At 37.8% G+C, this 16,365-nt stretch overlaps 1 protein-coding gene across 5 annotated transcripts in view; it reads left to right on the forward strand.

The window, feature by feature from the left end:
* The window catches only part of emid1 (EMI domain containing 1), a 271,924-nt gene that overhangs the window by 252,010 nt on the left and 3,549 nt on the right, over positions 1–16,365 (forward strand). For 3 of the 5 annotated variants that reach the window (XM_052032525.1, XM_052032528.1, XM_052032529.1), the window contains one exon: positions 10,517–10,607. In XM_052032525.1, coding sequence (XP_051888485.1) covers positions 10,517–10,607 — 91 coding nt within the window. Of the gene's footprint in view, positions 1–9,799; positions 9,885–10,516; positions 10,608–16,365 lie in introns of all 5 variants that reach the window. The other 2 variants (XM_052032530.1, XM_052032526.1) reach the window with 1 other exon arrangement.

Below are 16,365 nucleotides of genomic sequence, written 5' to 3' on the forward strand. Positions count from 1 at the left end.
AAAGAAAAAAATTGCTCAGTAAGTTTGTTCACTTTCTGTGTTCAACACCCTGTATTGCTTTTATTTATCCTAAAAGAAAATTTAATTAACATTTGCTTAATCATTCATTTATCAGATTATTAGCAAAAGAATAAAATCATTCAACCTGGTGTCAGCTGTTAACATTAATTTGAATCATAAAAAAATTACAATATCCTTGCAAATTGCAGAAAATTCTACAATAAGCATTTTGAATTTTGTGGAATTGTAGAATTCAAATTCAACGTCATTTCATTACCGCAGTAAATAAGAGTGTTTCATATGTTTGCTTTTGAAGATAGCTTACAAAAGGGATACTTTCCTGTTACAGATATAGAATGCATGTGTAATTGAGCCTATTGACAAATGTGTGAGTGCACCAAGTTTTACTAACATCCACATATCTACCAGTATTGATCTTCGTTGTCCTGGCAAGTTGACAAATATAAAAAGCTATCAAAAACTCTGATTGTTCAGGAATGTAAATTGTGTTCTATTGTTTTTATATAAATCACTAATACCTTTGCAGATACGAGATTGTAATTTTGCAGTATTCTGTTTAGAAATCCATCAGCTTGGTGTAATATTGGTGGGATAGGTTTCCCTGGCATTTAAACCAATTCCCCATGACCAGGTTATCTTTTCACTTACCCAAAGTCTCCCACAAAGCATTTCTTGAAAGCCAAAAGATAGAAAGTTGCCCAAAAGCAAAATACTGCAGACATTGGAAATGTTTTAAAAAAGTAGAAACTTCTAGAAATAGTCAGCAAGTCAGACAGCATCTCTGGAGAGCAAATAGAGTTAAATCTGATAACCATTCATCAGAATATCTGATAGAAAATTGCAGTTGCTCCTTTGCAGTGCCAGTCAATAGGAAGTATGTAACAATGTAGTGACATGGCTGGCCCTTCAGTTACTCCAAACAGGAATGAACCTTTTGCCCAACACCCCTCTATGAGTGTATAATAGAGAACGGAAACTTGTATATGAGGAGTACACTCCACATCTTAGTAAGTCATCGTGCTGCATTTAGGAGCTTCTCTGACCCCCTTACTCAAACCAGTTCTAGATTAGTATCAGCTCCAATCATAATAATTATTACTTACTCTTAGGTGGTTTACAAAGTAAACCAAATAAGGTTTCTGTGACATGAATTGGGTAATTACTGCCTTCCCAGAGCATGCAGTAGCACTTAAACATCAGAATGCCTGTGAATTAAGCCACTGCAACTTAATTTCTGGTTGCAGAGAGTATTTTCCGTGGATTGTAGTGATTTGTCAATGATTGTGAATTAAACCTTTTGGTATCTATTGTAATGATCAAAAAATGTGAAGTGTAGGCTAAAGCTTTGAACATAGACTAAAGCAGGAACAGGCTCTTTGGTCCACCATGCCTACTCCAAGCATGATACCAACTGAACAAATCCCATCTGCTTGCACATTGCTTGTGTCCCTCTTATCCCTGCCTGCTCATGTGTCTATCTAAGTCCCTCCTAAGCATTGCCATTGTATCTGCTTGTACCACCTCCCCTGGCAGTGCATTCTAGGCACCTACCACTCTCACTGTGGGGGAAAAAAAACCTGCCACGTAAATCTCCTCTTAAACTTTCCCCTCTCACCTTAAACCTACACCCTCTAGAATTTGACATTTCCACTGTGAAAAAGGCTCTGATTACTTTATCTATGCTGCTCATAATTTTATATGCTTCCATCAGGTCACCCCTCAGCCTCCAACGCTCCAAAGAAACTAATCCAAGTTTGTCCAACCTCTCCTTATAGCTAATACTCTCTAACCCAGGCACCATCCTGGTGAACCCCTTCTGCACCCTCTCCCAAACCTCCACATCTTTCCTGTAGTGTTGTGACCAGATCTGCACACAATACTCCAAATGTGGCCTGACTAAAATTTTATATAGCTGCAACATGACTTCCCAACTTTTATACTCAATGCCCTGACCGACGAAGACAAAAATGCCGTACACCTGCTTTACCACCCTATCCACTTGTGTTGCCACTTAAAGGGAGCTATGGACTTGCACCCCAAGATTGCTTTGTACGTCAATGCTCCTAAGGGTCCTGCAATTTACTGTATACCTTTCTCTTGCATCTGATCTCCCAAAACACATCACCTCACACTCGTCTAGATTAAACTCCATCTGCCATTTCTCCGCCCAAATTTCCAACTGATCTATATGCTGCTGTGTCCTTTGTCAACCTTCCTCACTGTCCACAACTCTGCCAATTATTGTGTAATCTGCAAAGGTGGAATTATTTTTAATACCTTGTTTCACTAGCTTTCACTGGCCAGACCTTCACTTCTCTTGCTGTTCACTGGTACACGAGTTAGCATAGAGTCATAGAGCAATACAGCACAGATACAGGCCCTTCAGCCCCATGATGCCCACCCATCTAGTCCCAATTTCCTGTGTTTGACCCATATCCCTCTAAGCCCCGCCCCTGCATGTACCTATCCAAGTGTTTCTTAGATGAAGGTTTAGGAAGCAAAATTCAGACAGGGCTCTTCAGAGTTATAAGGTAGCCAGGAAGGAGCTCAAGAAGGGGCTTAGGAGAGTGAGAAAGGGGACTTGAGAAGGCTTTGGCAGGTAGGGTTAAGGAAAACCCTAAGGCGTTCTACACGGATGTGAGGAACAAGAGGATGACTAGGATGAGGGTAGGACTGCTCAGGAATAGGGGGGGGGAAATGTGTCTGGAGGTGAAGGAGGTAGGGGAGGTCCTAAGTGAATATTTTGCTTCAGTGTTCACCAGGGAGGGGGACTTAGACGAATGTGAGGTTAGCGTAGAACAGACAAATGTGTTGGAACATTCCAAGGTTAAGAAAGAAGCAGTGTTGGAGCTACTAAAAAGCATTAGGATAGATAAGCCCCTGGGGTTGGATAGGATATACACCAGGTTACTATGGGAAGTGAGGGAAGAGATTGCTGGAGCGTTAGTGACGATCTCTGTTAATGAAGACTCTGTGAGTCCTCCCTGGCCACAGGAGTGGTACCAGAGGATTGGAGGATGGCAAGCGTTGTTCCATTGTTCAAAAAAGGTAAAAGGGATAATCCTGGGAATTATAGACGAGTGAGTCTTACATCAGTGGTGGGCAAACTATTGGAGAAGATTCTTAGGGACAGGATTTATGAGCATTTGGAGAAGCATATTCTTATTAGGGATAGACAACATGGCTTTGTGAAGGGCAGGTCGTGCCTCACGAGCCTAATAGAGTTTTTTGAGGAAGTGACAGGACAGATTGATGAAGGTAGAGTGGTGGATGTGGTATATATGGATTTTAGCAAGGCGTTTGACAAGATGCCCCATGGTAGGCTCATTCAGAAGGTCATGAGGTATGGGATCCATGGAAAATTGGCTGTGTGGATTTGAAACTGGCTTGCCACAGAAGGCAGAGGGTGGTTGCAGAAGGGGAGTATTAAACCTGGAGGTCTGTGTGACTAGTGGTGTTCCACAGGGATCTGTTCTGGGACCCCTGCTCTTTGTGATTTTTATGAATGACTTGGATGAGGAAGTGGCAGGATGGGTTGGTAAGTTTGCAGATGACACGAAAGTTGGTGGTGTAGAAGATAGTGAAGAAGGTTGTCGTAGGTTGCAAAGGGATTTAGACAGGATGCAGATCTGGGTGGAGAAGTGGCAGATGGAGTTCAATCCGGAGAAGTGTAAAGTGATACACTTTGGAAGAACAAACTTGAAGGCAGAGTACATGGTTAATGACAGGATTTCTAGCAGTGTGGAGGAACAGAGAAATCTTGGGGTCCAAGTACATAGATCCCTCAAAGTTGCCGCACAAGTGAATAGGGCGGTTAAGAAGGCGTATGGTGTACTGGCCTTCTTTAGCCGTGGGATTGAGTTCAAGAGCTGAGAGGTAATGGTACAGTTCTGTAAAACTCTGGCTAGATAACACTTAGAATATTGTGTTCAGTTCTGGTCACCACATTATAGGAAGGATGTAGAAGCTTTGGAGAGGGTGCAGAGGAGATGTGCAAGGATGCTACCTGGGTTGGAGACCATGATGAGAGAGTTAGGGCTTTTCTCTTTGGGGTGACGGAGAATGAGAGGAGACTTGATAGAGGTAAATAATATTATGAAAGGCATAGACAGAGTGGACAGCCAGCATCTTTTCCCCAGGGTAGCAATGGCCAATACTAGAGGTCACCCATTTAAGGTGTGTGGAGGAAAGTTCAGGGGAGATGTCAGAGGTAGGATTTTTATGTAGAGAGTGGTGGGTGCCTGGAATGCACTGCTGGGGGTGGTGGTAGGGGCCAACACAATATGGTCATTTAAGAGACGATTAGATAGGCACATGGACGAAAGAAAAATAGAGAGTTATGGGAGGTTAAGTAGAGAGGGAGATACATTGAAGGGGGTAAGGTTTATATAGATTGGCACAACATTGTGGGCCAAAGGGCCCATACTGTGCTGTACTGTTCTATGTTCCATGAGACTATTGTACCTGCCTCAACCACTTCCTTTGGCAGGTCGTTCCATATACTCACCACCCTCTGCATGAAAAAGTTGCCCCTCAAGTCCCTTTTAAATCTTTCCACTCTCACCCTAAATCTTTTCTTTTCTTTTTCGATCTTTTTATTAGTTTTCAAATTAATACAGATTAATATATCAATGTTTATACATGTAATACAAAGAGATCAGGAGAACAATCATGACATGGATAATCATAAAGAACAATAAAGTATAAAAAAAATCTGTAGATCCAACGATCTGTTAGTGAATGAATATAATATAAAAGAAAAAGATTTATTATAAAATATAAAAGAAAGAAAAAAAAACCCAAAACAATAAGAAAAATTATAAACAATATATCAAACCAAACTAAGCGAAAGAAAAAAAAATAAAAAAAAAACAGAAAAAAAAACTGGACTAAAATTTCTCAATAGAAACAGAGCAATATTATGTCATCAACTCCGTTCCTCTAAATTGAAAGGTTATTATAAGGGGATCTATATCATGTGAAAATATTGAATAAATGGACTCCAAACTTCCTCAAGTTTAAGCGAAGGATCAACAGTACCACTCCTAATTTTTTCCAAGTTTAAACATGATATAGTTTGAGAGAACCATTGAAAAGTAGTAGGGGGTATTGGATCCTTCCATTTAAGCAAAATGGATCGTTTGGCCACTAATGTAACAAATGCAATCATACAGTTAGCGGAGGCAGATAGATGGCCAGATACTATCCTTGGTAAACCAAAAATTGCAGTGATAGGATGAGGTTGTAAATCAATCTTCAATCATTTGAAATAATGTTAAAAGTATCTTTCCAATATTTTTCCAAAAGAGGACAGGACCAAAACATATGTGTCAAAGAAACCACATTCGATTTACATCTGTCACATATAGGATTTATATGTTGCTAAAAACGAGCTAGCTTATCTTTTGACATATGGGTCCTGTGAACTACCTTAAACTGTATCAAAGAGTGTCTGGCACACATTGAAGATGTATTAACTAAATGAAGAATTTTCTTCCAAGTCTCTGTAGGTAAAGATGTCTGGAGTTCACTTTCCCATTCATTCTTAATTTTGTCCAGTGGTTCTGAATGAATTTTCATAATTAAATCATAAATTATTGCTATCAAGCCCTTCTGATTAGGATTAAAACCAAAAATTTTTTCCGTAATTTCAGTTTTGTAAAGTGTGGGAAAAGAGGGTATAGTAGCTTTTAAAAAATTTCTAATTTGCAAATATCAAAAAAAGTGTGATCTAGGCAAATTGTATTTGTTAGACAATTGTTCAAAAGAAGAAAAACAGTTATCAATGAATAAATCACGAAAACATACTATTCCCTTCCTTTTCCATTTGGAAAAAGCTGAGTGAACTCTGGGTGGATGAAAGAAAAATTAGATTGAATGGGACTTGATAGATTAAATTTATTCAATCCAAAAAATTTACGAAATTGAAACCATATTCGTATTGTATGTTTAACAATTGGGTTAATCATATGTTTACTTAATTTGGTAAGTGCAAAAGGGAGTGGAGCTCCTAAAATAGAAACTAATGAAAATTCAAGTACTGATTGGGACTCAAGGTGTACCCATTTAGGGCGTTGAATTACATCCAAATCTTGTATCCAAAAAATTAAATATCTAATATTAATTGCCCAATAATATAATCTAAAGTTAGACAAGGCCATACCACCATCTTTTTTTAGTTTTTGTAAATATTTCTTACTTAGCCTTGGGTTTTTATTCTGCCAAATATATGAAAGAATTTTAGAATCAATAGTGTCAAAAAAAGATTTCGGAACAAAAGTTGGAATCACTTGAAATAAATATAAAAATTTTGGTAAAATATTCATCTTAACCGCATTAATTCAGCCTATCAATGATAGAGACAGTGGGGACCATTTAGTAAATAATTGTTTAACGTGGTCACTCTCACCCTAAATCTATGCCCCCTAGTTTTGGACTCCCCTACCCTGGGGAAAGGACTGCTATCATCCACCTTATCTAAGCCCCTCATGAGTTTATAAACCTCTATAAGATCACCCCTCATTCTCCTACCCTCCAAGGAATAAAGACCTAGACTGGCCAACCTCTCCCTATAACTCAGGCCCTCCAGTCCTGGCAACATCCTTGTAAGTCTTTTCTGCACTCTTTCCAGTTTAACCATGTCTTTCCTTTAACAGGGTGACCAAAACTGTGCACAGTACTCCAAGTGCAGCCTCACCAATGACTTGTACAACTGCAACATAATGTCCCATCTCCTATACTCATTGCCCTGACTGATGAAGGCCAGCATGCTAAATGCTTTTTTCACCACCCTGTCAACCTGTGATGCCACTTTCAACGAACTATGCACTTGTACTCCTTGGTCCCTCTGTTCCATTACATTCCCTGGTGTCCTACCATTCATAGCACAAGCCCTACACTGGTTTGACTTTCCAAAATGCAACACCTTACTCTTATCTGTATTGAAATCCATTTGCCACTCCTCGACACACTTCCTTAACTGATTAAGATCCCCCTGTAATCTACAATAACCTTCTTCACTATCAACAACACCTCCTTATTTCTTGTCATCTGCAATTTACTGGTCTATGAATATGCATAACTCTGCAGTAACCTTGTCATCCAAGATTATGGTCATAATGTCACGTTTTGCCTTGTAGAACATTTCAAGTAATAATGATATGCTATTTTTTAAGATACTGTCACTTTTATGTTGACATTCAGGTTGTGGATTCAGGAAAGAGAGGCCATTTGACTACTTTTACCATCGTTCATAGTATTACAATACCTTCCTATTAATCCAACATCTATCTGTTTCTTGAATAAAGATCTTTTCCCTTCAGTATTGTAACTGAAAGCCCACTCCAGATATTGGCTGAAGGAATGCTTTCCCAAAATTAGTGTTAAACTTCCCCTTTACCATTTTGTATTTGCACTGTCATGTTTGATAGTGGTGGTTCATCTTGAAATAGTACCTCGTTTTTTCTTTAAGAGAATCTCTCTCAGTCACTCCCTCCAGAAATTTGCCATACCATATGGGCGATAAGTGAATTATAGGAGACACTTTATATGCCTGCAGTTCTGATAGGAAGCCTTGCTCAATAACAACACAGCATAAATTTGGAGATCATTTCACACAATTTTCTGATCAACCGATCTATAGTCCATACTCTTGTAACCTCTGAGTAGCTATTTGTCCTTAACAATTTTATCTCACTGCATTTGGGGTGGGAGCCCAGTCTGAGTGCTCCTGACCCAGGTGGAATATGTGAGAGGGTCAGGGGGAGAAATCAGTATTCAAAACATGAAACAGAAAATGATGGAAATATTCTTACACTGATATTGCAGATACAATTCTGCTCTACCAGGGAAACATTTTGGGTATTTGTCTATTCAAAGAAACTGGTAATAACAGAGTAGCTGCTTGATCCTGTTTGATGGGGTGGGGAAGGAAGAGTTGGCAAGGAGCAAATTATAGTTTGCTGAACACCACAAAACTATAATTTCTCCTTACCAACTCTTCCTGTTTTACAAGGTCAGTGATGAAGAAATCACAGGCCTGGAGTTCCTTATACAGTAACAGCCCTTTTGAAGCAAGCAACCTTATTCTGAGGTTCTAGCCAAAACCCTGCAGTAATAAAGGCGGCTAGGTCTGGTAATATCGGTCAAATCTACAACCCTTCCACTAGACTTAGGTGGGTAATTGTCTTCAGCCTTGGTGTATTCCTACAATTGGCCTCCCTGGCACTTGACACACTTTAAAATCTCCATTGGCAGTGGCTTTAATACATCCCAGCAAAATACCTCACTTTGCACCTTTCCATGTTAAAATGCATTTGCCACTTGTTTGCCCATGTTATTTTATAGTCCTCCTTGTGTAACTTGAGACCAAGTATTTTCCATCAGAAAGTAAGGGAAGGAAAGCTCTGCTGACCATCCCCTTCCACCCCCAGCATTATGGTGTAAGTCTGGCAGCAAGTTTCAATGTGTGTTTTCCTCTGTGGATGACGGGTAACCATGAATCAAACCATGAACCATGAATTAACAACATTGTTTTCATTAACCTTACTGTTTTGGTTTTGTTGAGCTAATGACTTACTCAGTAAAAAAATCCTATATTTTTAACAAATATAGCCATTGCAGAACCATTTTAAGTAGACTTTAATGAACTTCCCAATTCTATAAATTCTTGTAGATTTGCTTTGGTATTTTCTTTTGGGGTTAGATGCTGAGGTTGTAGCACTGTGTTGTCCCTTCACTGAATTCATTTCTCTAAAAAAAAATCTGTAATCCTTTCACTTGAAATTGAAACTTCCATTTTGTTTTCTTCTGTGAAAGAAACTTCTATGGTCACAAAATAATTATTGTTTTCTCAATAGTGCTGATGTGAAGCTGTTGCAATTTATTTTCAAGCTCAAAATATATTTCCTAGTTATGGATACAAAAGTGGTTTCTAGGTTCATCGTTTAGTGTTGATGAATTTGTTCAATATATTTTGCATGTTTATTCAAACTCTTCTGACTGACTACACTTAGTTGATTCACAAAAATACCATGCGAATAAAACTATGATTATGAAAGTTGTTTTGGGGTATTTTTCTTTCTGAAGCTGAGTGTACAAGTTTAATTAAACTTGACAAATTTTGTCAGAGTATTCCAAATACATTATAAATGTGTCCAGTGCTTCAGTCATTTACCTGTTCCTCATGCGGCAGGAAGGGGATACAGCTGTGGAAATGTCATTAAAACTGTCCTCCATTCATGTTGTCTTGTTGCATGACTTACCATATTATGTATGTTGCCTGACTCTAATAATTTGCATCTGGCTGCTTCATTAAACAGAGAACTATCAGCATGCTGATGTGTCCTCATTTCACGTTCTGCCTTGTAGAACATTTCATGTAGTAATGATATGCAATTATTTAAGATATAGGTTGCATCTTTACTAAAACAAAATCACTACTGCTTGAAGAAAAATGAAACGTTTGAACATAATGTTTGCATTCTCCCTAGTGAATAATCTGTTTGATTTGATAAGAAAAGTGTACTGAGCTAGCTTGTTTGGTAGTGTTCTTGAAATGTCTGAGCTCTTGATGAATGCATTGTTATGACTACCTAAAAGTAATATCTAAATGTTTGCAGTTTAGAGACTGAGATGGAATCTGCATGCTGCTGCCTCTGTTTTTGGTCATTCATATGGAATGCTGAAATTGAGGCTAATCCCTACCAAACAAAAAGGAGGATATGACAGCAAGCCAGTTGCTGGCATTTCCCTTGATGGCTGTATCTGTCTTCCACAGGGGGAAGGTATACACCAAATCCGGGAAGCTTTGAAGATTTTAGCAGAGAGGGTATTAATCTTGGAGACTATGATTGGTATTCATGGTGAGTAAAGGGAATAGATTGATGTTTGCACTGAGTCTTGTGGCCAAGCACAACAGGATACACAACAGAACGTTAAAAATCAAGTGTTTCATTTTCAAACTTATTTGGAACATTATTTCCTGTTTGAATTGGGTGAATCACATTAGATGTAAGGAGGGAGTTAAAATTAAAGGGATGTTAGCACAGTATCAACAAGCAAACTTCTTTGTTGTGTGTCTGAGTGTGATGTTCAGTTCTCAGTACAAATCAGTGCTGTAATGCTACTATGTATGTGTGTGTGGGAATAACCAAATACCCAGACACTGCAACAGTGGGAACCAGGAATGCCTGTGATTTATTCCAAAATAATCTCTTACACTTTGTTTCAGTGGAAACAATTCAAACAATTCTGAAATTCACAATGAAAGCCTGCAAATAATATTGAAAATTGCCATATTTACCAGCTGATCATTTATAAATTAGTCATTTTCCAAAAGTTAATTAAACTTTCCAAATTAAATTTTCCAAAAATTAATTAAAATTAATACTGAAAATAGTAAGGACATGGCTGACCTGGTTCCTGAGTCCTGATCAAAACTAGTTTTTAACTGGGGAACAAAACATTTTCTGTTGCTGTTTTCGATCTCCACCAGGCTGTTAGTTGGCAGATGTTCCAAGATCTTCAAGCTGAATTAGAAGTTCTGGCTAGAAGGGTAACCTTACTGGAAGCCATCGTGTGGCCAGGTAACCAAGTGGTCAAACATTAAAAGTTGCAGTATTCATGCCTACGAACGACTTGTATTTTGTACAACTGGGCACTTAACAATCCTCCACAGATTTTGATGGGAGTGACACAGTGATATATTTAATTATCCTTCTTTTGTTAGGTATAGAATCTTAAATAATTCTGAGGACCTTCAAGTAAGAGATGAGGACAAACTGATACACACACTTGCCCTTTGAACTCGGTTAACTCTGACAAAGTTTATAATGATATTTAAGCTCAAACCACTGACTTAAGGGAGTAGGAAGCATATCCCAGGAAATGGTCTCCTCATTTTCCAATACAATGATGACGATATAGGTACTGCTTCCTTATGTTGTACAGAAGCTGAAAGTTTTATCACTCTTGTTGCCAGTGTCCCCCGTTCTTTTACCTGATCCGTCTCTGACTCCATAACTGACACAACTGTGTCCATTTCCATCTCCTGCCTCTTTCTGATTGCACCGCCACTTCTCCCAGCCAACGCAAGGATAAGGTTCTCCTTGTCTTTGCTGTCCACCCCACTAGGCTCCATGTTCGATAGATCATCATTTGCAATTTCTGCCAACATTATGGTGGGCCAGTTTTGTGCTGTATGGTTCTATTAAAGACACCTTCCTCTCCCCTTTTCACCATTCCCACTGTGATTCCCTGGCTCACTCTTCCATCTCCTCTAATGCCCACTCACCTTCTCACTGCACCATCCCATGCAGCCATATGTGACGCAGCACCTGCCTTCCTACCTCTTCCCACCATCCAGGGACCCAAGCAATTCTTTCAGGTTACTTTCTTCTAATTTGATCTACATTCGGTGCTCACAATGTGACCTCCGATACATCAGAGAAAACAAACACAGATTGGATACCACTTTGTAGAACATCTCTGCTCAGTCTGTAAGGGTGAGCCAAAGGTTCCGCTGTAACTTTATTTCTCCAACCCTCTCCACACTTTGATCTCTCCCACTATTCCAACAAAATCTGACATAATCCAAAGTAACAGCATCTCACCTTCTAATAAGTCACATTACTGCTCTCAGGACTCAACAATAAATTCCACCAATTTCTGATAGCCGGCCTTCTGATTACAGGTCATTGAGCTGTAAAGTTAACTCTGACTTTCTCTCCCAGACTTTCTTTCTCACAGACGCTGCCTGACTTGCTTGGCATTTCCAGCATTCTCCTTTATTTCAGATTTCCAGTAACCTTGTTTTAAGTAATTGTTCAAGTGACTTGCTCCCCCTTCAAGAGTATTTAAACTTAACTTGTGCCTTTCATAGACAGCTGCTGCTTGCTTGACAAGCAACTTTCACATCATTTGCCTACTGACCCAGGAAAGTAAGTCAGCGCTCTTAGAGACACCTCTCCACAGGCATCATTAGACTGCCACAAAGAGGAGTAAGAATATGGGGTAGGGAGCAGGAAAATGGAAAGCAAGGAGAAAAACAAGGTGGGTGGGTGGGGTAATAAATCATGATTCTGCTGAGGAGACCACCCCTGACAATGGTTGGCACCATGCCATCTAGGGTGGCTGCAAGTGCCAGCTATCGGGTTCACAGATTGAGGGGTCTATGAACTATTGTTACCAGTTCACACATCCCTTGATTTTTACAGAACACTGTTACTCATTTTTTAAATAATTGAAATAATGTCCAGGTACAACCTCATTTCATTGTGAGCTTTTGGCACACAGGCCTTTATCAGTCAGGGCATTGAGTTTAGAACTTGGGAGGTTATATTGCAGTTGTTCAAAGCACTGGTGAGGCCACACCAGTGGTAGTGTGTTCAGTTTTGGGCACCATGCTATAAGAAAGATGTTATTAAACTGGGAAGAGTGCAGAAAAGATTTACAAGGATTTTGCCAGGACTCGAGGGGCTGAGTTATAGGGCAAGTTTGGACAGGCTAGGACTTTTTTTTTCCTTGGACTGTAAGAGACTGAGATGATCTTATAGAGGTGTATAAAATCATGAGAGGCATAGATAGGGTGAATGCACTGTCTTTTCCCAGGTTAGGGGAATCGAGAACTAAAGGGCATAGGTTTAAGGTGAGAGGGAAAAGCTTCAATAGGAACTTGAGGGGCAATTTTTTTTTACTCAGAGGGTAGTACATGTATGGAATGAGCTGCCAGAGAAAGTGGTTGAGGCAGATACAATAACAACTTTTAAAAGACAGTTGGACAGGTATAGGGATAGTAAAGATTTAGAAGGATATGGGCCAAACCATGGGCAAATGGGACTAGCTTGAATGGGCATCTTGGTTGGCATGGACCAGTTGGGCCAAAAGGCCTGTTTCCATGTTGTATGACTCTATAAAGGTTGTATGTTATGACCTTTTGACACAATTACTGTGAAGTGATTAATGGTTGCTCCGCTTTTTTAGCAGCCATTTAAAATAAAGAAAACTAACCTATCTTTCAACACATTACATTGTAATGTACTTTGTAAGAGTTGCCTCTTTATGTTCTTTAACCCACTCATTGGGATATCTTCTCTTGTTCTTTTGCATTCTGTAGACCAAGATTGACTTGCAATCCCTTGATTGTAAATACAACTCAAAAGTATTATTTATTTTTTATATATAGTTTTTAGTTTATTTTTTAAAAAGTCATCAATGTCACATGTTAGTATAATCTACCCAAAGCAGCAGTATTAATGTGCATTCTCTGTATAAAACACTTGTTGCGCTGACTTATAAAAAATGGTGCATAATTCTAACAAACAAGATATCTTTTATAAAATAGAAACACTATTATAATAGCATTTGACACAAAATCAATATTTAAATGAAAATTCATCTTTATTTAAAATGGAACAAAAAGAGCAATAAATAGTAACATATGGTTATCACCACATTAAATATTAAAAGTAAGATCCATATCCCTTTTCGTTATGTCTTTTGTGATAACGATTTAAAGCAGCTCCACATAATCTTTCAGATATAATATCTTTGCCTTTAAGCTTGGTCAAAGAATACATTAGTAGCAAAGAAATTTGATGTTTTTAATTATAGCATATCATAATTATACTCCCCAAAATAACTTACGATGGTTTATTTTTTTGATAACTGCTTAGGAAAAGTTGTGCTATTACTACAACCCAGGATTTACAAGTCAAGAATGTGTTTGCCCTATTCAAACTCTGTACAAAGGGGTGGTAATGGAAACTGCAACTTTTAATATAATACCCATAAAGAAAATAAAATATATGTACAATCCTTTGTACTATCTTGCAAACAAAATATTAACATGTCATTGTGAAGCTTAATTGGTTAATTTTCAAGTTTTAATGCATCAGTTATATAGCTTAAGTCTATATTTATGCATAATGTCTCTGCAGTTATTGGAATTTAATGATTTTCTTCATGTGACATGGATTTAACATTAGGAAAAAATATAGCTTTGAGTAACCAAAGGCACATTCTGTATCATTACATGCTATGGAATGACTTTTATATTAAACACATAAATATTTTTATTATTAACAAAAATTAGAAAACCACATGACTCCTGAATGAGAGAATTAAGTATGCTCTTGCAAATCTTAAGCTGGCAATATCAACATTTGCTTCAAATGGTGTATTCTCAGTAGGTGCTGCATTTAAAGTTACTCATTTTGTTCCTTTCACACTATAGCTTTTTTTTAGAATCCTGCACACAAGGATGTTGCAAAAGTAATAAATCTCTTGCTTAATTATCATATAACAACAAATTGAATTGAGAAACTCAAACTTTGCATCATAATGTATTTCATTCCATGTTTTCATCCTTGCTTCTTTCTTTCTTGTGGCAAAGTGAATTAAGTATTATTGTGATAGATGCATTCTATTGAGATACCAGATTCTGTGACAGCAGAACCTCTTAAAGTGAAATGGTTGGTTTAACAGAAGTAATGTAGCTTTCCATCTTAACTGCTATCACAGAATCTGGCTTTTCAACAGAATGCGTTTATCAGAATATCAGTCTAGTTCAGTAATCAAATGAGGACAGTCTCAAACAACTGACTGACTTTCCTTTGAGAATTTTGTCCCTTTCTGGTTGTGCTGTTTTCTTGAGAAGAACACGACTCTTCCTATTTACATCCCGCTGGCTCCCAATGTAAAAGGGTTTCTATGACAGTTTCTAACTTTCCTTGTTAAATGTTAATTTTATTTGTAATCTATTCACATTGTTTGAGATTACCTTTATGCAGTAAAATCTCAGTTTTTCAGCACACATCTTACAGGTGCTGGTTAAACAAATATGCTGGTTAACCCAATGTCAGTCTGGACATTCCCTCAGCACTGCCCTCTGTCGGTCTCCTTGTTCCCTCAGAAGTGCTGGTTACTGGAGCATGAATGCCAGCAAACCTAGCTTTTCCTCTACCATGTTTTAAACAAAAAAGTACCTGAATCCACATTGTTCACAGTTGAACAAAAGTGACACGTGTTGGAAATCTGTGCGTTCTGGAAATGCACTTAAAGCCTATCACAATCAGAATAAAGAAAGAGATTTATTTTTCAGGTTATAGGCAACCCCTGTGTAATGAGGGGGGTTGCATTCCCAGAAAATCTCTGTATTGCAATTTTTTTCCCTAACATGAAGCCACTTCATCTGCGCATGCGTCAAGAAATGCAAGTTTATTTATTTATTTTTGTCACATAAGTTTCTTGAGTGAATTTTTGTTCAGTATCTCAGATTTTTTGATAGTGATTTGTGAATTCCATAAGGGCAAATTTCTGTTACCCAAACTGCTGTAACACAGGTGTCGCCTATACCAATCACATTATTTCAGTACTTAACGTGCTCCTAAAAAGGGGGTGCTTTCTGTCTTCATTGCTGTCACAGAACCTGGCATTTCAATAGAACACATTTATCAGAATATTAGTCTAGATCAATAATCAACTGGAGATTGCCTTAAATGAAATAACTGATTTTGGTTTTGTTCTTACTGGAAATATTAACCAACCATTTTTTTTCCAAATACTGGGTATTCCTAGATTTACTATTTTTATTACAAAGTTAGAGAAGTGCATTCATTTGATCTGCCTAATAAACATCAAGGTATATCTTTATGAAATACTGGCTTGTTTATTGTTGAAGCCATAACACAAAACAAAAACTAACATTTTGCAAAGATGGCTGTCAAATTATGAGCGCAGAGAAATGATTCAAAGGATAAGCAAAAATTACTCTTGTAAAAGATAATAATTTTAGATTATTCACAGTCCTTTATAAATCTGACAAAATGTCTAGTGTTGTTTTATATTTTCTTTAATAAAATTTCTATGAAAAATTGAGAATGCTGCAATTAAGACTCCAAAACAGATCACCTCATCTTTAAATTGTTTAATGCCAAACCTAGATTTTCCCATTAAATCTCAATCTCCTGTCCACTCAATAACATTTCATTTAAAACTCCTGCAACTAAAGAAATGCCTAAAACGCAGTTGATAATCTTGAATGAAGTGGATTTTAACTACCCAAAGTGCTGTTACCATATACGTAAATGCTTTAAGGATTAATTTTGATTTTGCTCTTCTTTCATAATAAGTATCAAATTATTCATATTGAAAAGCAGGAAACATTAAAGTGACAAAGTTTTTTTTGTACCAGTGCATACGTGTAATCAGATTGGTGATGGACATTTCTAAATTACATGTTCCGATTGTCAAACTCTGGCAACCCCACATAAAACACAATGCTCCCAAACAGACTATTAAAAATCCGTTTTCCAAATTACTGCATTTTCCCCAAATGACTCCTTG

Source organism: Pristis pectinata, chromosome 17 (assembly GCF_009764475.1).
Source record: "Pristis pectinata isolate sPriPec2 chromosome 17, sPriPec2.1.pri, whole genome shotgun sequence".
NCBI classification, from domain to species: domain Eukaryota; kingdom Metazoa; phylum Chordata; class Chondrichthyes; order Rhinopristiformes; family Pristidae; genus Pristis; species Pristis pectinata.